Below are 27,164 nucleotides of genomic sequence, written 5' to 3' on the forward strand. Positions count from 1 at the left end.
CCTTTGTTCCAGGAGGGGAAGAAAAACCAGCTCAGTAAGAGGTGTCTGCAGGGGAGATGCAAGGGTCAGTCCTCCTCTCTGCTGGATCCCATGGGGTTAACACACTGCTCCTATTGCTGCTATCCAAACCCCAGCCTCTTTAGTGGCCACTGGGAAGCATTGCAAGGGAAGGTCACCAGGGGTTAAAGCCACATTCCAGACATGCTTTTGCAGCCAGCAGCTACTTAACCAGATGCTACTTAACCAAGGATGACTCTGCTGCTTCTCCTGCAGGAGAGGAAAGGGGGAAAGCTGGTCATTACTGGAGAGAGCCGAGATGCCTCCACCCTTGGTGAATGGCAAAGCAATTGTCTTTGCTGGAATGTGTGTGAAATCTCTACTAATACCAAGCAGATCCATGTGTCCACTTGCAGTTGGGCACGCTCTTCAAAGCAGGCACCCCAGGGAGGGCTGGATCCACACACCACACTGCCAAACTCTCCCAAAACCTCATCAGAGGCGGGCAAAGTGGTTTGCAAAGTCTTTAAGTTGGGCTGGTAAAAATTACAGGGGAAAGCAAATCGGGCAGGGATCTTAAAAGGATGCTGCGATTAGTACCTCGGCAGTAGGATGGATACCCATGCTCCGGATTCACTTGGGACCCAGAGAATACCCATAACTTCATGAGAGCGGAGTTAGAGGGGGGGATGTATCAGGTCACTCATAGAGGGCTTGGCAGTTGTGAGGGATTCCCGTTTGTGGGAGGGAGAGGAAGGACAACACAGAGAGAAGTCAGGAGCATTTGCTTGTTTAACTGCCCCTGGGGACACTGAAGAACCAGAAGCACCTTCTCTTGTTAGCAAGATCGGTCCTGAGCTCTTGTTGTAGCTGGAGGAGTCTCTGGGAGGCAGGGATGGGGAGGGCTTCCCTTGCCAAGTGAAGCCCAGGCTCTCCTCCTGCTCAGAAAACCCTGCCAACCACCCTTGCTAACCAAATCACTCCTCTTGCCCATCTTTCTAACTCCCCTTCTTTCTCTCTTGGCGTATGTCAGCAGATGAGCAACACTTGGTAGCAGAGCTGGTTCTGGATGAATATTGGGATGTTGTGTTCCCCTTCTCCTCTCCATTACAGGCCAGGATGAAAGGAAAGGGCATGGAGATTCGGGACCCAGCTTGGATGGGTGAAGGAAATGCTGATGCTGGGAAGGGGTAGGATGGAACTTTAACCTCACACTAATGGTCTACTGCCATTGGCTCAGCGTCTTTTCCTTCTTAATCCCCTTTATCCTCTGGATGCTTGGCTGTCCCTGCAGGGGATTCACTTAACATACACAGTGAAGGGCACTGCCCCCAGAGAAACCTACCCCACCTCTCCTCCCTCGTACTTCAGATCCCTTTAAAACCTCCAGTGACTCACAAGCCCTGCTGTTCATCTTACCCTTTGGCCCATCAACTCTACCAGCTCACATCTCCGCTCCCCTGAGAACAGCATTTCATTAACCCTTCATAAACACAAAGCATCACGAGGCTCTGAACCGGCTTGTGCCTGGGGATGTGTATGCTGTTGGAGCGTGTCTCAAATCAGCCAATCCTGCTCTTGTCTTTTAAACCAAACTGGGGATGTATTTGTTCTGCCAAGCTTTTCAACTCGGTTTAATTTAGCTCTGTGAACTTGCCGTGTCTCAGGCTGCCTGGAATGTGTCAGGTGGGGTGTATTATAAATATGCATCATCTGATCTCAGCGTCTTGCTCAAAGGTTTAGCAGCAGAAAGAGTCCAGCAAGTGCTAACTCCTTCCACTGGAGCAGGGTGACAATCCAGGGCACAGACAGGCTTACTTTGAGCTGGCATTGTACCAGGACAGGCTGCTTTGTATCTGCAAGCTGTATGTGAGCATCCCTGTGAGCAGGGATGCAGTTGAGTACCAAGGTAACATTAACTCCAGCAAGGCTGGCAGTTAGAAGAGCTTCAAAGCTGCCAGCATAAAGAAAAGGATCACGATTCCTTCCTATTGATTTGCAACTTGTCTGTGAGTGAGGCAGCACATTGCTGAGTGCCTTGGCCAGCCAGCCTTGAAATAGATGGGGATTTGTTTTGTGTGGGGAGGTGATAAACAGAAAGGGAACCCTGCTTTGCAATTGGTTACAGATGCAGGCAGATCTTTGAGCAAATGGCTTATCAGAAGAGGTGTATGTTGTCATGCTGGTTTTCTGCGAAGCATTGAGGGATCAGGTTGAAGTTAGGAGGAGGCAAAGACAGAAGAGTGTGCAGCTCTATTTGAGCAAAGTGGTGCTCAAGTAAACCACAGAGTGAACTGTGGTGAGCTGGGCCCAGAGACTGACTCAGCTTCCAGATTTACCTGGGAGATGCAGGTTAGCACATCAGCAATTAGATGAGGTTTAGGCTGTCCCTGGGGCAGCTGAATACATGGCAGACAGGATAGAAAGAAGACATTAAAGGTGTGAAACCCAAACTGCAGCAAGCATAGAACTGTCTGGGCAATCCCAGCTTTACATAAAGTCAATCCCATACAGGCACAGACCCTTGGTGGGGATGTAATGTATCCCACTCGCATGCTTTGATCCCAGCAACAGCCAGGCTGCTTCATGATGCAAATGTCCCAGCCATACAAGTAGCTGTAAGGAAAGGCACCTTACTTTCAAAAGAGTGACAGACACTCCTCTGTCTCTTCTTTCCTTTCCTTTTGCAAAGTCCTTCACATCACCCTCCACCAAGAACAACTGAGTCATTTCCTCTGCTCTGGAATACCCTCCTCTGGAAGCTTTCCAGTTTATCCGCCTTTGCCTCACTTCAAGTTCCCTTTGGGAACATCTCTCTTGCTCTCCTGCAAGCTGGTTCTCCAAAGCCTTCATTGTTCCTCTATTATTATTTAATACTGTGCTCTGCAGCTGCACTATTTCACCCCGTGGGCATAGCACGTGTGGACAGCTCTGTGCTTTGAAATGCTACCATGGCTGCATGCAGTAGATCTCAGCGTACAGACAGAGCCCTGGGGCTGTTTGGACAAGGGTTTTGCCATAGCCATCTCTATGAAGCTATGCATCAGTTGAGCGCTGTGATTGCGGCCGATGCATCTCTCCAGGATGGACATTCTTGTCTAGTGGACATTCTTCACTTGTTTGGGAAATGAGAACAACAGACAGCATTGAACTTCTGGGTGTGATTTAACTGAGCACAGGGACTGATGAATTGCAGTATCAGCACCTCACACCATGTTTTAATTGACCTGGTTGGTAGAAAGGTCTTCATCTGTTACCAGTTACTTTTGGAAACCCAAACACACACACACACACCATTGGGTGAGTGGGCAGGATGCTTTACGGATAGATAACCGCTTTTCCTCCTTTCTTGTGTCTTCTATCTCCAGAATAGCCATGGGAGAACAAAGTAATGAAGGAAACTGCTCTGAAAGAGACTGGGGGTGGAGTGTCCTTCTTTTCTCCTTAATTGTAACACCATGAATTAATTCAGTTTCCAGCAGGAGCGAGAAGTTCCCAGCAGCCCTTAGGCATCCAGATAAGGCTGAGCTCTTCATTCAACCCCTTTGGGTTCTCTGGTACCAAGCTCACTGCCAACTGCTTCACACTAACTTTTTGGAGAGTTTAAATTACCCGAGCGTGACACAGAGCAAGGGGTTTTGCATTCTTAATTGCCAAAGCCTTTTCCCACTCCAGTCTGGAGGCCCCTGAGCTGCCCTGCCAATTTATTCTGATCCTGATTCGCAAGCCTTGCAAACACCTTCCCAGGGCTGCACGGAAGCCCTGTCAATGTAACTGAATCCTCATCTCCCCGTTCTTAGCTTCTCCTGAGGCTTTCCTCATGTCCTCCTGCTTCACTTACAGCATCCTTTCTTGCAGCCATCCTGCCCTCCAGGCAAGCCCTGTTGGTGCCTCTGACTTTACCTGTTACAGAGGCAGTGCCCACAGGGAAAGGAAGGGCATAGGCTGGGTTGCAGGTAAGTCCTCCAAACTATGCTGGCCATAGCTCTTCCCCAGGAAGGGGAGGTTGAGGAAATAGGTAGGGATGCTGATGAAAGGAGGTTTGAAACAGGGAAAAAACCAAAGCAAAAAGGGGCGAGGGAGGGAAGAGCCAGCAGAAAGGAAGGTCTCTCTCTACCTTTTCCATTTCTTTTCCCCTCCTCTGCACTTTCATGATCTCTCATTTATCTCCCTTGTCTCTGGTGTTTCCTCTTATTGGCAGCAATGATCCCATTGCCTTGCACAGCTTCCTAGCTGGATTCCTGTGAAGATGTCATCACCACTTCTGCAGGCAGGCTCAGCCTGTCCTCAGGAAAGGGACCTGCACATGAAAGGCAGGGCTTGTTACTGTAGGACTGTGTCATTGTTTGGTATTTGCCATTCTGTGGAAGCAACACAGCCCCATCTTAGGCAGCTGTAATGGGTACCTACACCAGAATGCTCATACCTTAGCTTGGCAAGGAGGAAGTACTCTGTTAGACACCCCAAAGCATTCACAGTGCTCCTTTGTCCTTTCCCTCTCCTCATCCCCTCACTTTCTTTACCCAGTGCCCTGTATTTCTCTTCTGCAAACTGATGGCTGCATTTTCCCCTCTTTAGATTTTCCTAGCCCTTTTCCACTAGAGCACAGCCGTGTTCAAGTTCCTGGAGATTCATTTTAGCTTTATTTATTTCCCTTTCCCTCTTCCTCCTTCCATCCCTTTCCCCCACACACATATACACACTGCTGATTTACAGCTGTAGCAGGAGGCTGATGTTCTCTGCTCACTACCTGCCATCCAGAGAGCCATTAGGGGCCAATTCATCATGGAAATGCCCCAGCCAAAGTGACTGGAAGATTCTTTACAGTCGCTGTCCCTGCAGCTATCTCGAATGGTGTCCTGGGGTTTGGATTGCAACACGTCAGCCTGAGCATGGCTGTAAGTGAGCTGTCTCAAGGCAGAAATATTATTTACAAGATAATGTGGCTTATGGAGAAAGGAAGGGAAAGCAAAGTGACTGCCACTGCTGAGGATGGTGGGGAGCAGAGCCTCGTGTTCTGATGACTACAGCATCACTTGAAGACACACAGCTCTAAGCTCTTAATGAATGAACAGGGAAGGTGTGGGATGCTGACTGATGGAGGCAAGAGAAAACCAGGTTGGCATGGAAAGGGATGAGGGATCTGTGTCAAGACACTTCCCAGGGAAAATGCCTCATTGGTAGCAATGCTCTCAGCATGGTGCTGGGAGTTCAAGTGTTTTGTACCGATGCAGTAAACATGCCAGTCCTCTGCTGTGCAATTTGTCAGTAGTGACCAGAGAAGGGGTTTTCCCTAGGAAAGGTTTATACATCTCAGTTCACTTCTGGATGACAGGGGCGAATCTGAAAGGTGAAGAGGTGAGATGTGGGAGCAGGCTCTTAGCAGCACAGCTCTGCAATTGCGCCTGGTGTATGTGATTTCAGGGAGCCCAGCCTTCAAGCTAAGCAAGCGGTGAATCCATGGATATGAGGTGGGAGTACATGGCAGATTTGCACCCTGAAATGTCCTGTGTAAGTTGTCCTGTGTGATTTGGGAACGTGTGCGGGTGTTTTGTAACCATGCACACATGTAAGGTGTGATTTTGAGACCATGGTTTTAGTGGAGATACAAGCTACCACTATGATACCCAAAACCAACTGTTGCAGAATGAGGTCCGTATAGTCCAGTATCTAGTCTCTAGCAGCATCCAGGGCATTAAGTACAAGAATTAGACGTGACAGACAAGTTCTATGAAACACCTTGCTCCCTCATCTCTGTCTCGCTCCCCTCCCCGGAATTCCTTTTCCTTCTCCTCCTCCTACTTCTTCCTCCATTCCAATTATCTCCTCCTTTCATCACTGCCGGAGCTGTAAGTACAAAGTACCAATTAGCTAGTTTTCAAGTTTAATTAGGTTGGAAGGTAGAGCAAATTAAATCCTTTTATCGTATGTTTCAAAGCGCTTTCCCGTGGGCCCATGGGATAGGTTTCCTTTGAATGAGGTCCGTGTTAGCCACTGAGGAGCTGGCCCAAGTCACCGAGCTCTCTGGCCATGAGGCAAAGAGGAAATGAAATGCAGGATATGATACATCTTGTCCCTCAATCCTCCATGCAGGACTTCTTCTTGGTATGGTTTAGGAGGGTACATAGCTCTACTCCACATCGATAAACTGAGCTTTGGTCCTCAGGTCTTCTAAGGTCTACATTAATAGCAAAGCTCTCCTTCATTTCAGCCAGGACTTCACTGAAGACACTGTGAGAAGGCCCTGAAGAAGGCTTTCAAGATAGTTATTGGTACTATTATCTCAAGCAGCACATCCATACGAGTCCCACTGCACCACATGGGGTGTCATCTTGGAAGCACCTTTAGTCCCTAAGCCCTTCTTTCTTTGAGGACAGAACAAAAGCAGAACAGGCCCAGGAATAACCACCTAATTCAAGAGGGGAATTGCAGAATGGAATAAGGAAGTGGTTAGCACTTGGAAACACATGGGCTGCAATTGCAGCTACCGATTTCTGTTCCTTTTGAGCTCGTTTCAGCATGACCTTTGCTCTTAGCACCTTACCCTTGTGTTGTCTGATACCCTAACCCTCTTTCCTGTGCTTCCCTGTGTGTTGCAGATAAGCCACTACCTCAGGGTGCCCCAGGAGGCGTTATTGGGATCGTGGGAGGTGTCATCGCAGCAGTCCTCATCATTGCCGTGGCTGTCACCGTAATTATTGTCTACAGGAGGCAGCAAAAGAACCGCACTGAAACAGACAACGACCTGTAAGTAGCTCCATGCTTGAAGTACAGTGTGCTGGTGGTCCAGACTGGATGGGGCTACAGACAGAGAGCACCATGGGCCTGTCACTACCTGCACATAAGCTGGTCAGCAAACTGGCTTTCCTGCCATTCCTCCCTGTCTGCCACCCCCTGGCTCTCTCCTTTGACTCAGAGAGGGGTCTGTGATAGAGCCTGAGCACATTGGATATCCCAAGGAATCCAGTCACAGGCATTCCATGTTCATTTTTCTCATGCAGTGCTAGCCTGAAGACCTGAACTCTGGCAATACAAGGGCAGGGCAAGGGGATGCCCCAGGGGCTCCTCTTTGACAGGGCTTTGCTCTGCCCTAGGCTGTGCAGCATGGATCCCAGGCAGGGAATTCGGTGATGTGGAGTTCTGGCTATGCAGCATGAATAGAGCCCTCTTCAGAACTGTTTATCCTGGCCTCTTCCTGAAGAGCTCTATCTTGTAACTGCCTTTTCACAAGAGCACCAGCTCCCTTCCTCCCCACTTCATAGGGGAGGCACGGGAAGCCCAAAGGCCAGAAGTTGCTTTTATCTTCCACAACACCCATCCTCATTGTTGATACATCTTGGCCACATTCTGTGCTCCATTTAATCCCGTTTGAGAGAGGGCATTGGAGGATAAGTGGGGAGGGAGGGAAGAAAACAGGGAAAGCAGGAGGAGGAACTGAAAGGCACACAAACAAAACTACAGCACCACAAGGTGAAATTGCATCAACAGCATCAGCCCTACGCTAGAGATGCATTCAGACAATCCACTTCCCACAATGGCCCTCCACGCAGGCACAGTGAAGAGCCACTTTAGCTGAGAATAGAAACACAATGCTGCCCTAGTCTGCAGAGGTGCTGCCTCTATTGTGGAGTCTGCTCCAAAGCCTCCAAAAGGTAACAGCATTTCTTTCCTTCAAAGCCATCATGTCAATGCTTTGCAGAGCCTTGGGGACCTGTTTTACCTTCCCACTCACCCCTACACTCCGATCCCACGCTAGAATCCATTGGGTTGCCAAGGAAAGTCACCCATCTCTGTCAGAAGATCTGGTGAAGATTGTACAGAGAGAAGGGAAGGGGGGCCAGGCAATTAGTGGATTGGCTTTAATAAGTTTTGTAAAAGGATTAGGCACATCTATGCATGTGAACAGAATGCACAGAGACAGTCTCTAGGCTGGGATTATAATGGGTGCCAATGCTTATGCTCTGGGGCAAAAGCTGATCCCCTGACTGGGGTCATGGATAAATACGCCTGCGTGGCATAGCACATCTACGAAGAAGACTCAAAGTCGTACTGGGAAGCCTGTGGCAGGGGTTGCCATTCCAGACAAGCTCCTGAACTGGGGGTGACATTACCCTGTGGGTTTGCAGTGACCACTGCCAGACACTTCCTGGTACCCTACAGCTATACACTGAATAAGCCACCTCCCAAGGGATGGGTTGGAGCCATCCCAAAGCAGTGCTGGGAGACAGGTATCCCAGCTGCACCTCAGGATCTGCAGCCCGACATGGGGATTTGCTTGGAGTTAGGAACAGAATGCTGATTTCTATTAACACTTCTAATTGGGGTGAGAAGGAGGGCACAGAGGGGTTACAGAGAATAATGTATATGGTCATATTGGCAGTTTGGTGCCAAACAAAACCCAACCTTTGGTGCATGCAGGATGCGGCTTGTCACGTACACCAAAGCAAGCAGAGCCCTTTCCTCTCTAACCACTTCTTTATCTGCAGAATCGACTTGCCTCCATCCCACAAACCTGCCCCTCCACCAAAGAGGAAACAAGAGATGAAAAGCCACCTGACTGCAGAAGACATCCAGGTATGGCTCCCTAGCCCAGCTGCAAGTTCCTCCCTCTGGCAAGGAAAACCAACTTCAAGCAGTGTCCGCAGTGGGTTTGCAAGGGTAAAATCATCCATGGCCTAAGTTTGAGGGTCAGAAAGTGAGGACTTGTCTGCCCGGAACTCACAAATATTGGCACTATTTGTGACAGCTATAATTGGGATCCTGCTTACTTTTGTGGGGACTGAGTTTTAAATGAGGTGGTGTTCAGATGAGAGGACTTTTGAGCATGCCCACCATTCTGAATGCCCTGAGTGGCAGTGAGGGGTATGAGAATGAAAGAAAGAGAATGGGAGGCAAATCATATGGTTGGAGGAAGGGAGAAGGTAAGATGCACTGCCTTCCGTGGTGATACCTGGTGGTGGTACAGATTTGGCCCTGAGCTGTGATAGAAGAATAGCACTTGCTCTTCTCATCCCTCTTCTCTCTCATCTGTTATAGGTTGTTCACTTAGACAACATGAAACACGAGGAGGAAATCCAGAAACTCCCTCTGCAGACTCCATACTATGACATGGCAGCCACCGAGCCCTCTCCCTACACTGACAAACTGGTAAGGAGATGAGGGCGCTAATAGTGCTGCCCGGCCCCATCCTCACTGCCTTTCACCCTAAACAGCAAAAGAGCCCCACCATCCACAGCTGTGAACAAACAGCCTTCCCAATATAGGATTATCCTCTCCTGGAGCAAGGAAACCTCCACACTCTGATCTGAGCCCACCTCTCAAATACCACTGATGCTAATTCAGCACTTGCCCCCTTTGCTGTTGGTTTCTATAGGTCCTAGAGCTGTGCCTTATGGGTCATTCCTCTATAAAATACCCAGTAATTATCCACGGGGCTGAGCATGCCCGTGTTTGACTCTCAATTGACAACCAGCTCTTTGTGTGGATTTGCTCAGCCCCAGACAGGGAGATGCTAATGTGAGGCAGCAGCAGCAGAGGGATACTAGCAGCCATGCAGGAAAGGCTGGTTTTCAATGACTGATGCTGAAGGAGGAAATAGTAGATTCAAAGGGCAAAGTCAAGGGGAGCAGAAAACAGGCAGAGAGTCCTCCCCAAGGAGAAAACAGAAAACCTTCCTCCTTCCAGACCTTGGACAATATCCTTTCCCTCCCTCATCCTATGGCATGGGGCTGCTCCCCAGGTCCTCCATGGCAGACATGCGGTCCCCATGTTGATGCTGCAGGTGTCTCTCACATTCATCCTCCAGGAGGGCTGATTCACAGTGCTCCACACCAAGAGTGGTGCTTCTAGGTCTCAGCAATGTGAATCCATTTGCCTGAGAATATCAAGTATAAATATCAGCCCATAGCGGAGTAATATTTTATGAACCTGACTAATTATAAACCCTCCCTCCAGTTCATCCTGGTGTGACCCTTTAATGCATATTCCTGGGCAGGTAATAGAAGGACAGGGCCCAATGACCTTTAGTTAGAAGAAGTCTGCAGCAAAGCAGATCCTGAGGGTACTGGAAATAAAAAGGCACAGCTCTGTACTGAGCTATGTTGATGGGATCCTATTTACTTCACTCTAGCTGAACCTGACTGATGTCCCTAAAGAAAAGCTTCCCTTTGGAGTCCTCCCTTAGTCCCAGGGCTTGTCTCTAGCTCTTTCTAATCCTTGTTGAGTGGTAGCTGAGCTTTAAATGAGGCACAGGATGCTAGACTGAGATGGATGGCTTTGTGGGGAGCATCTGAGAGCCCAAATTCAGGCAAGCAGGAGGATGGAGGAGCTCATTTCAGGAAATAACGAGCAGTCAGTTAATTAAGTGGCAGAGTTAGTGATGTGAGATGGGGCCTGATGGGTAGCTGCTCCGTAACCATGGGAACTGAGTTTGCTGCTCTCAATTCTGGTCTGAGAAGATGCATTTCTCTGTCCCATGCTTGGCACTCGCTGCTCCTTACCCGTGGCTTTAGCCAAGAGGTGATGGACTATGGAGCCCTCATTTTATTTGGCCCATGAAGGAACTCCCTGTGCAGTAGGGATGTGGTGTCTGGGTGACTCAGCCGCCGCTCTGCCCGCTCTTGGCACAAGACTAGCACAGCTGTGCATTGGGCCTGTCCCCTGGTCAGCTTGGCTGGCAGTCCCTCCGAGTGGCATCAGGCTCCCCCATCACGTCTACACACCACGCTTTGGCTTCTTGCCGTAGGAACAAGATGAGGCTCGCTCCTGTTTCTTGCTAAATCACTGCATCCTTTGGGCAGACAGCAGGCTATTCAGGTTTGTGACTGGCAAGGGGAAGGAGGGTGTGGGTTTGCTGCCAAAGAGTGCTGGTTTTGCTGGATTCGGCCCAGATAACACAGGCAGTACGTGCTGCCACAGCCAGCACCAGGTGTGCATCACGTTGCCCATGTGCAAGGAGCCAACGCTTGCCCTCCCCTCTGCAGGACCACTCACAGGCATCACCCCTAAAGCATGGCAAAGGCTTCTTGTTCATGTCACACACATTCTCTTCCCTGCAGAGGGGATGCTGAGGAGCGTCTGGCTGGGATAGCACTTGCATGGAAACCTCCAGGGATAGTGATGGTTACTAAACCCAATACCAGCACGCCTGGCTCAGTCCCAGTAATCACACTCCACCAGCATGCTAAGGGACTGACCAATGCAAGCTAGACCTGCACAGTCCTTTTTGCCTGAGAGCTGGGTCAGTTGGAGGATGAGGAGGGAAGCACATTTCCTTCAGCTTCACTGGTTCTCTGCCAACCTCACTTTGATACAGCCCCTCTCCCACTGTGTTCAGATGCAGATGTAGGCAGCTGCTCTGCTATATATGCGGTTCTGGGATCCTTTAGAGGGGAAGGCACAAAAGAAAGGCAGGCTATTCTTGTTCTGCATGTACTTCATCTGGAGATTTGGCTTGGGAGGGTAGTGAAGAAGATGAGAGTTGAAGGGAATGGATTCTGCAGGAAAATGGAGCGGGTGCATTCAGCTTTCACCGAATTGTGCAAAACCTTGTAATTTGGGATAAACCAGATTCATCACAAGGCAGCATGAAAGCCACTGCCTGGGGTTGGCTATTTCACAGCACTAGAATGGGAGTCAGAAAGTGATTAGAGGCGGCAAACAGTGAGGGAAGGGGGAATGGGAGAGGTGCCAGGAGATACGAAGGCAGGTGGAGGAGGAATGCAAAGAGGGTGTGCAGGTACATGTGGATGTGTGCAGATGCATGCTGGCTGGCGACCAGGTGAAGGGGACAGGCTGGGGCATGTCTGCAGGGACAAGATACCTGCACAAAGGAGCAGGGATGGGCCCCGTGTCAGAGGCTGTAAGTGCATATGTGTGTTTGTGTGTTGCAAACTGTGGGAAACATAGCGTGAGGCTAAGCACAGAAATACACAAGGATAGCATAAGGGCAATGGGGTTCCTTGCAGCATTTGTCTCTGAGCTCTTGTAGGGTAAAAACTGTGATGTATGTGAGGATATCTAAGCAGGAGTGAATGGGATGGAAAGGCAAGTGCGTGTTACAGGTAACAGCTCCAAAGACCATGCATGCCAGAGTGCTGGTACCCATGTGTATCAGTGCACAGAGTAACACGTGCGTGTGTACAAGTGTGCACATGGCAGTGTCTGTGGGTCATGTAGATCCTGTGGGTATGCATGTGAGAGGGAGCATGAGCGAGAGAGGTGGAAGCATGCGTGCATGTAGGAGCAGCAGTATGATTGGTGTCCATGTCAGCAATACCCATTTGCACAGGTAGAAAGGAAAGTTCCATTGCTATAGACAGCAAAATAATTCCTTTCGGTTTACAGGGCAATTACCAGGGTGCCAATGCTGATGATTTACACAGAGCACTTGCATGTGGCAGTGCTAGGCCTTGTATACAAGTCACATTATTGATATTGTAATAATTTTTGCTCCAAACAAGCAGCACAGAGCAGGAGCAAGCCTAAGAGTGGCAGAAAGCAGGGGATGTCCATGGAGAAAACACCTGCAGGGGGAAAGAAGCGCTATTTGGGAGAGAATTGAGGCAAAGTAGTCAGAATAGGAATGTAGGAGGTAAAGAGTCTGCCTTTCTCTGGGACTAGAAGAGGTACTGAGATACAAAGGTCATGGGGAAAGTTCTACAGGACATAGGTTTAGGTTTAAGACTGGAGTTGGCATCACTTGCTTTTTCAGACATCCATAGACACGAAGCAGGAAGGCCATAGGATACACAGCTTTCACACCAACAGCTTGACACTGCTGTCTGGTCACCTCCCCAATGACTGGACCCAGGGGGGACCTCAAGCCTTGTGGTCCTCCAGCATGCAGCCTTGCTGAGCACCACAGGGGAACTGGATACTGGAAATGCCACTGCAGCAGTGCTCCCCTTTGCCCTGTGGAACCAAACCCTGTCACAGAAGAGCACAGCGGAGGGAATCGCTGACTGAATAACCCCTCCCAGCAACAGGCACTGAAACAGCTCATTGTAGGGCTATAAACGTCAGAGAATGGCTCTGCCACAGCTGGTATGTGCCTGAGGATGCTCCCAAACAAAGAGAAGAGAACCATTTTCAAATTAAACACCTTTTGCGTAATTGCCAAGTGATGCAGCCATTGTGGAGAATGGAGAGAGAAACTGGGAAGCGATTCCATTTGGAAGAGACAACTCTTCTCAGAGAGGCTTAGCAGACACTTGGCTAAGGCTGGGAGAAGAAACCAGGCCCAAAAGCGAGTATTAGAGAAACTCCATAGGGCAAGTAGCCAGGGCATCCCCTCCCACCTTCAATACTGACACCAGGGCTCCTCCTGGTGACTAATTTTCCTCATTAAGCAGTGATGTTTCCAGGGCATTCTGCCTTTCAGGGTTCTCCAACCATTATTATTTGTAAGGCATGAAAGATGTCTGATCATTCCTGCTCCAGCTGGATAATATTCCATTCATGCAGCTCTTGCTGATAAGCCCGCTTAGTAAAGGGATACCCATAAATATTTTCAGGGCAAAAAAAAAGGATGCTTTTAGCATCTATTAGACATTATTACAACAACAATGTCATGCTGCACAGCAGTGTCATTTCCCTATGGTAATGCATCCACTGCAAACCCACTCATGTCTTTGACACCACTGCCTCTAGGAATCTCCTTCTTGACACCCAACGTTCATGATTTTCACTCATGTCCCCAATGCTGCCTTTGCATCCAGTGTGCTGCAATGAACCCCAAATTCCTGGGTCAAAACTGACAGCTCAGATATCCCATAGGGTTTGAATTCACTGAACCACCCCAGCTAAGAAAGGTTCACAGGAGGACAAGAGCAGCGAGATGTTGCTTGGGGCAGATGCTACCAAGCTGGGCTGTGTCACTCAGCTCAGTGGTGGAGGGAGCAGTGCCATTGGGACCTTTTGATTTGGGATTTCACCTGACTGACTGTTCATCACCTCCCCACCTCCCTCTTTTTAACTGGGTTTTTTTTCTTCCTCCCCCCTCTCACCCTTTTCTTCTTTCTCCCTCCACCCTTCACACACCCTCTCCTGTCTCCTTCACTCACTTCTCACCTTCTGCATGGTTCCTGTGCCTCCCCACTTCAACCCCAACTCCTCCCTCTTGTGTCCCCACCGCCTTGCTGCTCTCTTCTCTCCAGAACTCTGGCAACAAGGACTGTGATGTCCACTATGCAGAGCTGGACACGTCCGCTCTGGCCTCGTCACCCAGTCCTCGGACCTCCATCCATGCTGGCGGAGACCTAGTCGAGTATGCAACTATCCAGCCCAACTTACGCTAGCGCATGTCACTCTAGGCCCTTTCCCCTCAGATTCTGGCCTCCAGGTACATGATCACACTCTGCCTTCCTCACTGCTCCCCTTTGAAGTCAGTGCCTCCCCCCTGCATCTCCTTCCCTTCTGTGGAGTGGCTCATATGCATCGAGTCCGTCCTCATCCTCCTCCTTCCACCTCCTGCACGATGCCCACAGTGGCCGGTCCCTTTGCTACCCTTGTTTCTGGGGGCACTGACAGCAATGCCTTTACCTTGTCTTGCTTCCCGTGCATGCTCTGCAGTGTTTTCCTTTGCTTTATACGGTGAGGCAAGGCACGTGGGAAAGGGAAAGGGTTAATGGCTTTGTTTCAGAGCAGGGGTCTGCTCCCTCTGCAGTCAGTGTGGCTGGAGACACAGGGAGCAATGAGGTGAGCTTGAAAGGTACAGCTCTTGGGGTGGGATTTGATATCAGGGATTTCTATGGGGCTCAACAGCGTGAAGCAGAGCGGCAACACCAGGATGTGCAGAAGCCTAAAACCTTGTGGGGATGTTAAGAGGGCCTTTCCAAGCTAGTTGAATACAAAGAGGAGAGAAAGGAAAGGGGCCTGACTGAAAGGAAAAGCAAAACAAGGAGCTTTGTGTGAATGGAAGCAACTATAGATAAGATGGAGCATATGTGCATGTGTGAAAGAACAAGGTGGGAGAGGATGTGAGAGGATATGGGAACACATAAAGGTTCCTGCATCTAAAAGAGTCAGTGAATAAGAGACAGACAGAGAGGAACCACGGATGTTAAAATAAAAGAGCTTGTATTGTGCGGGGTCGGTGCAGACAGCGCATTTCAATGTCTGAAAGAGAGGAAGAAAGATTGTTTTCTTTGGAGCTCTCCTTCTCAAAATTGGATCCCAGACCTCTCTGTTCCCTTTTCTTGTGCTTTTCTGACCGCTTTAAGTGTCATCAAGCTCAGGTCTTGCAGCAGGGGCTGATTAGGACTCAGCTTGCATTTAAACCTTCAAGTGGTTGCTCTGGACTATCCCTAGCTACCAGTGACCCTTTGAAAGGGAATAGGGTTTGCAATGTCTTCAGCTCTTATTGCCTTTCTCCTATAATCATACCCTTTTCTCAGTTATTAAAACCAGCAGGTCTCTATCTGAAAGGGAGGAAACTTTCCTCTCCCACCCCTGGGAGATATTTGCTGGGTAATACCAAGAGCTGTTGGCCAAAGAAATTCCATTAGCAGCCCCCTCCTTGGATATAACTCTCCCTTGCTCCTGGGTATTCCCAGAGTTTGGCAACTACAGCTCCTTCCCCTTTATTTTACTCCCTTTTAAATGGGAGGAAGGGGTACACAGGGGTACTCAGTGGAAAGGATGGGGAGGCAAGGAAGAAAGCAAAGGGAGAGATAAGGTGCTTTGCAGCTCATCAAATCCCTCCCATGTCATCCAGGGCAGATCATAGGAGGCACAGAGTACCTTGGGGACAGAGAAAGGGCAAGGGAATTATATCTTTGAGAAGGAGAGGAATAACTCTGTGCAGGAGAAGAATGGTGTCCCATTGGACACACGTTGATCAGTGCCTCCTTGCGGGCTAGGAACATCCATGCTAAGAGGTGGGTAAAGGTGGAGCACAAAGACCAGGGTAGATGATGTGCAATGGGTTGGGTTAGCTCAGTCTGCCTTTATCCCTGTGGTCCCTGGTGTTCCTGTGTTGGAAGCAGCCCTGTAGTTCCCTTGCTGTAGCAAAAGCCTTCCTAGGTAAGTGTCTGCAGCAGGCCTGGCCCGGATCAGAACGGTAACCTCTCTCTCTTGCGGTGTCTCACCCACCCCTGCTCCCAGAATGAGGATCAAGGTCTTCGTAGACGTAACGAGCGAGAGCGGACAGTAAGTGCTGGATTGGTTTGGTTTTTCTTTCTCCATCTGGTTTGTGGGATCTGTTTGTCACTGGAGACAGGTGCTGACGGCTCCCAGGCAGCAGCACCACCAGCTTCTTGCATACAGGGAGAGGATGGAAATGCCAGCCCAGAGCAAGATGCGGTCGGAAGCAGCACCTCCAATTCCCAGCAGTTTCTTGGCCACTCCTACTGTAACAAGACAAGCGCTCCCTAATCCATCCTGGGAGGTCCTGCCTTGTCCTCCCTGGGGTGGGGGATTTTATAGTCAGCAAAAGGACAGTAATCCTCCAAATCCAAAGTGGGAAATCCTCCCACTTTCTCTGAAGTAAAAATAAAGCCAGTCATATGGTGCTTTGAAGGTGTAATCTCACCGCCACAAAACCTCCCTCCTCGGGCACGCCATAGAGCAGGGAGATGGTTTTATGCTTTTTCAATGATGTCTTAACCACCTAATGTAGCAGACCTGACTCAATTCCCAGTTAACACACTTCCTTCCAGCAACACCCAGGTCAGGAGCCCCATTTTCGTTTTCAGGAGAAATAAAGAACTCAGGTGGCTCCTTGCTAGTTTCCCATTTCTACATGAGGGTGACATCCCTGCTCTGACTCCAAAAAGGGTAGACAGAAGGACTCAGGAGAGAAACAGCAAGGAGGGAAACGTTTAAGATTATTGTTGGTTTAAGATCCTATAGGAATGCATGACAGGTACGTACTGTAGACAGCAAGAGAATGTTCAAAGCATGCTGTAAGAAGGAATGCAACTTTAAGAGCAAGTTTTCTGTGTAAGTAACACTTGCATGCTCATCGTAGATCCTTGCCCTATATTGTGGGAATTTCAGCCTTCCTCATACCTTTTCATCTTCTCTAACTCAGGGGTGAGCCCCTCTGTCCCACTTGCTCTCTGTTTTGTCCTCACGAAAAGGAGGACGCTCCTAAAAGCAAGCTCAGGGTTACTTGTTCCTGCTCAACCCCAATACACTGACATTTATTCTTCACTCCAGACAATGATTGTTCAAGGAGGATGTGTGGCTTCCAGCACCACACTTAACTGCATTATGTTTTCTATCTTCCAACACCTACATCCTTTCCACAGGCTGGTCCACACTATGACAACTGTCTTCAGCTGCTGTCACTCAACAGGACTGCTTCTTTCTGTCCATCCCAGAATTCAAAACCAATTCATGGAGAAGGTCAGGATAGTGGCAGCCCAAAGCTGGGATTTTTCCCAATCTGATACATCATATCAGTGCATGAATGTGCACTGTGCTTGCCTTGAATTTGGCCAAGCAGAGGAAAAACAGCCTACTTGTGTTTGTGAGCCATGCTGCAAGACTAAAGACAAGTTTAAACTGCATGAGAGGTTATTAATTGGCTCTTGAGCTTTTGAGCAGTAACAGAAACCCAGTTCCCTGTAGCAGTATCTTTCCAACTCTCACATGTTACCAGAGTCTTCAGGTTCTCCTGAAACCATAGCAGAGGAATCCTCCAGACCCCAAGAAGGAGTTTTTCACTTTTGGACCAGCAAGAACTCGTTATTTTGGGATGATTAAAGGTACAGGACATGGTCAGATCACAGGGAAAGCTGTCTGCAGCACACCTAGTTTTACCAAAGAGATAGAGAAGGTGTATAGGGGATGGAAGAGGGTTGAGAGTAAATCATGGCAGAAATGAAAGCTAATTCAATCAAATAAAGACTGTTTAAAGCTAATCTACCAGGCTGTCTGAAATGGATAGATTACTGACATCCCCTTTAATCAAGCTCTTGGAAATAAAACTGAGAGGGGAGGAGGTAACCCAGATAATGAAGAATTGTATGGAATCATGCTGGAAACAAAGACAAGTGGGAGAAGTCAGGTGGGGGAAGGTGGCAGAATCGCGTGCCAGTTCCATTTAATTAGTTCATTATCCCTAATTTAATTTCAAACTTTTGTTGAAGATAAATTAGATTTGGGAAAAGTCACAGTGGGAATGGGGAAGGAAGTCAAAGGGCACCAGCTGCTAAATACCTTAAAAAACATCAAGATGGTCTTGCTCTCTTCACTTTTGCCGGTTAGAAATGAGATCAGGGAGCAAATGGAGCAATGTGGCTCCTGGCTTCACATGCTACAGGAAGGTGAAAAGAGACAGGGAAGTCTCTTTCTTTGACCCCAGTGCTGGTGTTTTCCAGCTGCCCTGCTCTGGCCACACTCCAACCCATGCAGAGTGAAGAAAGAAAAGAACTTGCTCCTATACTCACCTGGCCAAACTGAAGTACTGACAAACCATCACTTATTTGCTCTAGTCCTACTTCACAGATGCTTGTTTCATGCCCACATTAACTGATAGATAAACAGAAAGAAATATGCTTTACTAACACGGTATATTGTCAATAGGCAGCCCATGAAACAGTATCTCATGACCCCTTCTGCTTGTTTCAGTGATAGACATGAATACCCAACAATACACAACTCATCTTTCCTGTTAGACCTTCCTGTCTATTAGACATTTTGAGTGCACTTACTAGTATGAAGCCACATGCTTTTCTGTTGCATGCTCAAAAATCATATAAAACCACCATACCATTTAACTGATAAAAGACTGCTAGCCTTCCTAAAAGACTCTTCTTGCCTGCTACATCTAAGTTTCACTCATGAAGACAACTTCCCTTTCAGGTTAGTTCTATCCAGGTAGTTGAGCAATCAGTTAATGACTTACCTCTATAATAATGCAGGAGGAGAGCACTGCTAATAGTTTTTCCCCCTTGCAGGCATGGAAAGAAGCTCTGTTGTGTTTGAGACTCCTTAAGAGTAGATTAAGCATGGAGAAACCATTTACTCTGCTAGCCAACACTCTCCCAAACCTGTTCACCTCTCTTTATCCCTTTTTAGCAGCTGGCTCAATCAGAAGAATAGCAAACAGCTGTTCCTTGTTCTCTGCTACCCTTATGGTATGAATGCCTGGTAATGCTATAGAATTTGTATGAAGGTAACTGTCTCCAGGCTTGAAGTATGTGTTGCCACAGCCTACCTAGTTTTCTAGCCACGGGGTTGTATGTGTACAGAGTAAATCTGACTCTGCAGAGGCCTAAACTTCCTCTGTAATTATAGCTGCCACTTGGAAGGGTGCCTTAAAGCAGCAGGAAGAGATTGTAGGGGTTAAGGTGGAGTTAGTGAAGCTTCCTCATGTCCCATGGTTTGGGTTCCTCCAGTTTAACAGCTCTAATGCTGCACAGCACCTCTCCACGTGTTCACTTGGCATTTAAAAGCCAGAAGTGGATGAAACCCTCAGGAGGTAACTGTGGGAATGGCCCACCTAAATTGCAGATACCCATGCAGCAATTCTAAATAGAAGGGGCCAAGGGCCTTTTGTCCTTCATTATGTGGCCAGGTCAAGATCACTGACTTTCAACAGCTTAAGTGATGGGCTATAGGGTTTTGCCAAGGAAAGGGAAATGAACATCAGTTTGGCCTCAGCATTGCTGCAGTTATCCTGGTGCTTAGACAAACTTTCCATCCTTTAGCAGCCTTCATTGCTCTTAGTGAGGCTGTTCCTGACATTGCGCTAACCGCAGCCCTCCGACTCGCTTGTAGCCTCTTTGAGCAGCCTGGACCATCAATAAATTATTGTCGACACTTCATTTTCTATCAGATTTTTTAAGCACCCTGGTGAAATATTTATCCAGGAGCTGGCAGAGTAGATTGTTCTGTTCCTCCAGGCGTTTTCTCCTGAGGGTCACATCCTTGTCCTTTCCACTAAACTGACTGTTTCTGGTACTTTGAAAGAGAACAAGGAAGGACTCAAGGGCAAGTTACTTGCTTCCACCAGCCCCCGTTCAAACCACAGGCATAAAAGGTGATTGCTAATGCATTTGCTCTCTCTTAGAGAACAGATTAGCCCTTGGTGAATGTGGGTTGATTTTAAAGACCAAAAGTGCTGTCCTCGCTAGATGTCCCTCCTGCTTGAGTCATCCCCTAGGTCTCCAAACCGGAGTGAAGGGCCTGGGAGCAGGGAGGAATCCTTCCCATCTGCTGCCACCCTCTGGGGAGCCGGAGTCCTGGGCTACGGGGAAGCTCTGCGCTCCTCTGAGCTTACACAGGCGTGTAGCAGGGGGATCTCTGTCTCCTGATGCTGCTGTTTGCACGGACAAAAAGGGTCTCTGCAATACTTGCACTTGAACAAGCAGTCTTTCTTCAGTATTGCCTCTGCAAAATTACCTCAATGGAAACCAAAGCATTTCGGACTCCAAGAGGGGTTCATTTCATTTGGTTTCATTTAAGAAGGCTCAGATTTTGCAAAGCATCCATAAGAATGCACTCCATCAGAGCAAAGATCGTGGGACCACAGAGTAGTCTTGGCCTTGAGAGCGCTTTGCATTCACTGTAGTTGATTTGACTTACAAAACTGGCCCCAAGGCTTTTAGTGGGATTGCTCACACAGGTAAAGATTAGCACATGCACTCCTATCTACTAGGTAAACATTACACACATATTTTGCCTCCAAAGCCCCTGGTCAGATACATGTGCCCTTTAAGTAAAAGAACATGAGCCTGAATCAGATTAATGATGCATACAAGCACTGCTTTTTCAAAGCTCAGCTGTGAAAGAGTTAGGAAGCTTGAAAAGAAACCGTCCTTGCTTGGCCAAGTGCTTATTTTGTACAGAGGCATTTGTACATTTACAGACAAGGGGCAAACTGTGCAAAATCTATCCATATTCATCAGCAGGATGGATATTTCAGGAAGGGAGACGATGATTTTGGGATGTGAGGGTTCATCACCTGGGTTTCTGTTTTTTTCTGAAGCAGTAAGCAGAACTGTTTAACTTTCCATCCTTCTTGTTCTATGTGTCTCAGCAAGGAACTGAAGAGTTGTGTGGTTTATGGCCACTGATGCCAGAGTTCTCACCCATTGACTTTTGTCTCTGCTTCCAGAACTTTGGAAAGTGTCACTCAGAAGTATCGAATGCGAGTGATTACCTGACCCGCTGCTACTCACATGAAGATCGATATCTGGAGAAGATCCCTCACGTTTACACCCCTATGTCAGATCTTCCACAAGATCTTTATCCTCATCATGCGGACATCTCCTTCTGCTGCCCACCTCCTGGTTCCCGGGCTCCTTACATCTGTCCTAAGGAACAGTATGTTTAAAGCATCAACACTGCAAAATGAAGAAGCTAATGTTTCTCACTTCTCCTGGGCCAGTCGCTCAACAACCAAGGCCTTTTAGATCCCTTCTTTTGCCATTGCTTGTTTTATTTATGGCATTTGAAATTGGGGTGCGATTGTAACTGACATGGTTAGGTTAAGTATCTGCCTGGCTTGCTTATGCTCAAGGGAACACTCTGCCATCACCCACATCTCATTCAGTACTTGCGTCTTCCTTTTCTCATCCTGGCCATCCTGTATCAAGCTAGCTCTGTGCGTGCATGTGTGTGTGGGTGACAAGCTGCCCTGTGTTGGATGGGATGTGCCCAACCCGATTAAATGTCCGTAGGTTCCCTTGTGCCAATCTCTGCACTGTTTGCACCAGAGTAGCTGGGTGTGGATGTTTCACAGCCCTTGTTTCAGCTCGTGTGAAGGTTTACAGCACAGCCAGTGCTAAATCTGAGGCTGTAGCAGGGCTTTTCCCCCTCCTTTGCAGAAATTTGTTTCCCCCTTGGCAATGGGGATAGGAAATCCCTGTTGTGAAGAGCTAAACAGCCAAGATTGCTGAACCAAATAGTAAGATGCTTATAATGAAAGATGCTCAAAACCAACCTAAGAATAGAGAAAAGGTCTTGGTTTAGGGGTTTTGTTTCTCTCCCTTTTCCCTCCTTCTCCCACTCCCAATATCTTGGATTGGCTCTTTTAAATCCAGATGGTGTGGGGATATATTTTGAAGCCAACACATTTGGAGAACGCATCCTTTAAATAACCATCTTATAACCCAAAACGCAAAGGGAAAAAAAGTATAGGAAGGAAAACATTCTCTCTAATTTTCCTTTTCAAAGCCTAATGTGACCCCCCCACTAGCATTTCCCCCTCTCTTCCTTGCATCTGTTGATTGGAATTTCAGAATGAACTCAGGCAGAATATAAAGAATAAATCACAATTTCAGGTAATCCTCTTGCTCTTCATGAAGGATAAAAGCCAAGAGCAGAATCTGGCCTTTTAACTTTTTCTAAAGCATCTTGGTCTTGGGACTACAAATCTTTTGATACTGGAATGTGTGTGTGTGTAAATGCAAACGTGTATATTCCTGTGACCACAAAGTGTTTTAAAGAATGGAACTCATCTCCACATCACATTTGTGTTCACTTGTATTAGAGTAAAAATAAATATAGATACACACTTAAAGGTGTATAGAAGCAAAGAAGAGGAGAAAAAGGCATTAACATCCTGTCCGAGAGCTTGGCTTCAAGGATAACTTTCATCTGTTCACCCAGGTATGGCGTAGAATAGATGACGGCTGGATGTTCTGAACAAAGGATATGCCTTCTTGGCAAATGGGCATTTAATTTCCTTTGTCTCAGGTTGGGTATTTGGCAGTCTGCAGACATTGCACACTGAATATCACTCTGGAAACCATGAAGCTGTTTGAGCAAAGTGCGTGTGGGAGGGAGAGATGGGAACCACACCATTATCCTGTTGCCCATACACCGATAACGTGTCAGTGCTACCTGCACAAATAGGAAGTGAAACTAGCAAGCAGATGAAACCCTCCCCATAAGAGGAGGTATGAATACTGCATTGGATGCTTCCAGCCCAGCTCCTGCTGTGCCACATGGACTGAGGCACCATGTTATTTTTGTATCTCTAAATCTAAACAGCTATAGTTGTTCTATGCACTTTCTGTGTTCCCATCATCTAAAGCAGCCTCAAGACTCACCCTGCTTGACCCTCTTCCTCCACAGAGAAGCACATCTGTGTTCACACTACCTCAGGGATTCCCTGCAGGCTAATAAATAGATCTGTATATAAGAGAGATGTTCATACTTCAGTTAGGCAATATAGCACTGCATGAGGATGACGCCACGTGCATGTATCCCTGCATGGCGTACAGCACACCCTCGGAAAACCAACCCTCCCTCTTCCCCTGCTTCCCTGGTGCACGTTGCCACTCTGTGCTTTGTGGAGACAGCATGAAGCTGGTCACAAGGACAAGGTGGTTGTCTCTGAGGTGGGAAATGGATATACCATGTGGGTAGGTAGTTTCCTGCTGGGACGTGGTTCTACACTGGGTTGAGAGGGTGTTGTATCAGGTGAGTGACCTGACTCTGCCTACCTGGGTGAGGTCCAGATGAAAGGGCACTGATGTGCTTCTTGACCAAGCTGAAATGGCCAATACCTCTGACAGGCATAGCAGCTTTCATACGTGCTAGTGCATGGGGCACTCTCATTCCTGGAGGATCAAGGCACTGTACAGACATAGCCTTTGAGCATTAAACACAACTTTTCCAATACTATCCTTTTGGTCTTGACTGATGAAACCCTTTTCAGAGTAATTTGGATTCACATTTCCTCTGCCAGTCTCTAGGGAATTCAGCCAGTCATTTCCTTACAGCAATGGACTCGAGTGCTACGTGTCTTGATTCAGATAATGTATTTCTCTCTCTTGTTTTCCTCTCACCATACCTTAAGGTACTTTCCGTTTACCACAGAGCTGGAAATTGGGTGTGCTCTGAACTGAACTGAAGCCACAACCAACACATCCACCTTGGAAGGGGAAACATGGAGTCTGACAAACGTGTCTTGGGTCACTGAGTTTGGAAAGGTGATGAGGTCTCTGACATCCTAAAATCAACCCAGCACCACTGACCATGAAGAAAAAGTAAGGCAAACTCCATGAGACACTTCCCTATTTGCTTGCCTGTAATAGCAGGATGCTGCCTGCACAGCGGCAATTAAAGTAGATTTGATTGGGAGCCTTCACCTGGTGCACTTTCAGACTGATCTAAGAATATAAATGAGAAGTGAAATACGGTCAGATCTTCAAATACATAAGGGACCATTTTCCAGAGGAGGCAGGGAACATGATGCAGGTGGTTTTCTGTGCTGCCTGTGGCTGGAGAGATGATGCTTTGATAAGCAAGGGGAAGGCAGAGATATGGACTGCAGCGTTACAGAGAAACCGGTTGCCTTGTGCAGCTTTGAATCACAGCCACAAAGGGTTTTACTGTGCTTTCCAGCAAAGGAAAAGGATTTCAACCCTCCTTAGAAAGGGAAAAAGCAGGAAAAGCATAAATTCAAGCAGTAGTTTGACTTGTGTCAGCACCTCTATTAGGCTTAGGTATGTCTTGGTTCTCTTTGCCTCTTTTCTCCTTAAGACTGCATTGGTCTCCAACAAAATGGCAAAAGAGAGTCTCCACACACCACCAAATTCCTTTGTACCCTAGGAAAAGGGGGGGAAACCCCTGCAGAAAACCCCTGCTGAAGGAGGCAGTGTGGTTCAAGTCCATTGTTTTAGTTTTATAAAGCTGCATTTAGAAATGGTTCAGATTCAGGGCTCTTTTTCCTCCCTCTTTTTTCCATACAGTTGCACTGTGTTTGCCTAATGGCTGTTTCCAGACTTTGCTGTGCTTGTTGTCATGGGCTTAACTCTACCTACCCCTGTCTGTGGTGACCTTGCAGGCACAGAAATCCTGCCACAGCAATGCTCATGAGAGGTGTTCTCCTCCTGCCATGGTGCAAATAAGATCCCTCCTCTGGGAACAGAGCCATCCAGTAGCATTGTTGGGTGTAGGCTGCCGAACAAGTCAAACAGGAAACTGGTCCAGTGTGATCATGCACCCAGTGGGCTCGCAGTACATGGGAGAAATTGGTGTTCTATTCCCATGTCTGACTGGTGTGAGACGTGAAGCCGTTCTTCCTGTTGCTGGGGTGAAATGTCATCATTTCTGCTTCGTATATTGGTGGCACCGACACCCGAGCTCTTGCAGATGGAAAAGACTGATCACAGAACTCAAATAAAGATGAACTGAAGAGTTACAGCTTCTCTCATAGCTGTGAAGCTTGTGTGAGGTGCTTGATCTCTTCCTTTCACCCAGTGCTGACCTCCTCCTGAGTTGTTCACTACATCCATCATCCCTCGCACATTCACACCCCAAAATGTACACATGTGCACACACACTCCTCCCTGGCTGAGTTCTGCTAAGGCTGCCCTCAGGACTAGATGAAGCCACCTTTCATGTTGCATCCTTCACTGCCTGCAGCACTAGCAAGGACATGGGACTTCAAGGTAAGCAGAGGAGCAGCGTTCAGGTGACCTGCAAGGCAAAGTGTGGTGCACATCACTACTAGAGCTCTGCCCTCGGAGCAATGCAAACATAATTACACTGCCCAAGTGCTCTAGGAGAGATGCCCCTTTTCACTTAGTTCATTTTACTTCCTACTCTTGTGGGAAGCCTCCTCCCTGCAGTGCAAGTGGGTGGAATAGATTCAGCCACAAGCAGCTCTCTGGGCCAGCAGCTATTTAGGGAAGGTGCAGGTAAAGGCATGCCTGCGGCCCCCTCCTCTCTAGCCCACTTCTCTTGTAAGTGCCCTGATTTCCTTCTGCAGGCAAGCACTCCATATGCATTCCGTATGGTTCCATATGCAGGTAGGCATTGAACACCCTTTTATGACAACACATGCATTGCAGCTGCCTTTGCAGCATCCTCTGTTGAACCCTGGTGTGCTGCATGGGAGCTGTCAGAGAGGGATGAGGAGTCCTCCTCTACCCCATCCATAGCACATAGGGAACAAGACTACTCCATCTCTGCCCCTGCTTCATTACATGCTCCACTAGCACCCCTGAATCACAGTGCAGTGAGCAGCAAGTGCTGGTGTCCTGGATGTTTCCTTACCAGCAGCACATGGCAATCATCTGGTGGGAAGTGCTCCCTGGTTAATCTGGGATTAGCAATAGCTGGATTCGCATGAGAAACAGGCAACAGAATAAATCCCCATCTTTAAAGGGGGTCCTCTGGTTAAAGACAAGCTGTCTGGCATGAGGGCAGAGGACAAGAAGAGGAAAGCATTCCTGGGGGGGGGGTATTTCCACCACAGCCCCATGACTGTACAGCCCCATCAGCCCCAGGGTAAAAACTCCTCTGCACAAGGATAGAGCCTCTGCATCGGGATAAAGATCTTTTGGAAGGATGTAGCCCCTCTGCACAAAGACGAGTTTATCCTGTATTTCTGGATCCTGGCATCTCCCCCCAGGACCGTATCTACTTTCTAAACAGGGGAAAGGAATACAGATTTATCTCGTGTGTGGCAGTCATAACACATTTGGATGGAGACTCCCACCAATGCCCAGATAGAGATTTGTTCATCCAAGTCAAAAAGGCACACAAACACCCAGGCCAGTATCACAGACACTGCACAGATAAGGTGGAAAAGATGCCCATTCAGGCAGAGATGCTGTGAAGCACATCCATGCATGCTTGTTTTCTATTTCCCCGCTGATATCAGATATGCAAGCAGGGTCAGCACTTAAGATGAGATGTGAGGTCTCTTCCTCCAGTGCTGAATGTACTATGATCAATGCTTCACTCAGAACACAGTACCTCATGCAGCTTCACTTTGTGTGTATACAGAAGTCTACATATGAATCTGTGTGTGTAAGACTAAAACGTTGGTGTTACTACCCCTTAGAGTGCTGTGGAGGGCAGACGACACACCACCAGTGTGGAGTGCAGTGGGGGAGCTGCAAATTAGAGGAGAGCACAGGAAGGAGCTGCATTAAAGATTCCACATCTCTGCTGCAAACAGGGATGGCTGATCTCTTTTTCTGCTCTATGCTGTCATGCTCTATTTTCTTGCTCTTTATGGTGGATGGGAGGTGAGGTTTTAAAGCCTGCCAAGAATGCATCCAGCCTGTTCCTCTGGGTGAACAGCACCATAGAAAGAAATGAACTTTCTCCAAGCTTCCTCCCACCCCCAGATCCACCCCTCCCCCTTGTAATCCAGGCTCAAGTACCATCATTTTCATATCAGGACTAATTACATTAATTATTCTCCTCAGTATAAAACTCATTAAGCTGGAATTTATGGTTCATTAACTCGG

General features: G+C 48.0%; 1 protein-coding gene and 1 long non-coding RNA gene across 5 annotated transcripts in view; one reads left to right on the top strand and one right to left on the bottom strand.

Moving 5' to 3' along the window:
* Positions 1-22,561, top strand: part of NECTIN1 (nectin cell adhesion molecule 1) — a 115,758-nt gene extending 93,197 nt beyond the window's left edge. For 2 of the 4 annotated variants that reach the window (XM_061368539.1, XM_061368538.1), the window contains 4 exons: positions 6,597-6,744; positions 8,484-8,571; positions 9,034-9,144; positions 21,065-22,561. In XM_061368539.1, coding sequence (XP_061224523.1) covers positions 6,597-6,744; positions 8,484-8,571; positions 9,034-9,144; positions 21,065-21,283 — 566 coding nt within the window. In that variant the 3' untranslated portion in view covers positions 21,284-22,561. Of the gene's footprint in view, positions 1-6,596; positions 6,745-8,483; positions 8,572-9,033; positions 9,145-14,153; positions 14,339-16,101; positions 16,147-21,064 lie in introns of all 4 variants that reach the window. The other 2 variants (XR_009727723.1, XM_061368541.1) reach the window with 2 other exon arrangements.
* On the bottom strand, positions 9,643-18,970 carry LOC133220435 (uncharacterized). The gene is made up of 3 exons (XR_009727724.1): positions 18,851-18,970; positions 18,393-18,474; positions 9,643-9,871 (listed from the first exon to the last, which is right to left on the bottom strand). It is a non-coding gene; the product is annotated as an uncharacterized LOC133220435 (long non-coding RNA).
* Positions 22,562-27,164: the final 4,603 nt, after the last annotated feature.

Source organism: Neopsephotus bourkii, unplaced genomic scaffold, assembly GCF_033783945.1.
Source record: "Neopsephotus bourkii isolate Nb327-2 ecotype Australia unplaced genomic scaffold, CSIRO-AGI_Nbou_v1 NB_1433, whole genome shotgun sequence".
In the NCBI taxonomy this organism is placed as follows: domain Eukaryota; kingdom Metazoa; phylum Chordata; class Aves; order Psittaciformes; family Psittacidae; genus Neopsephotus; species Neopsephotus bourkii.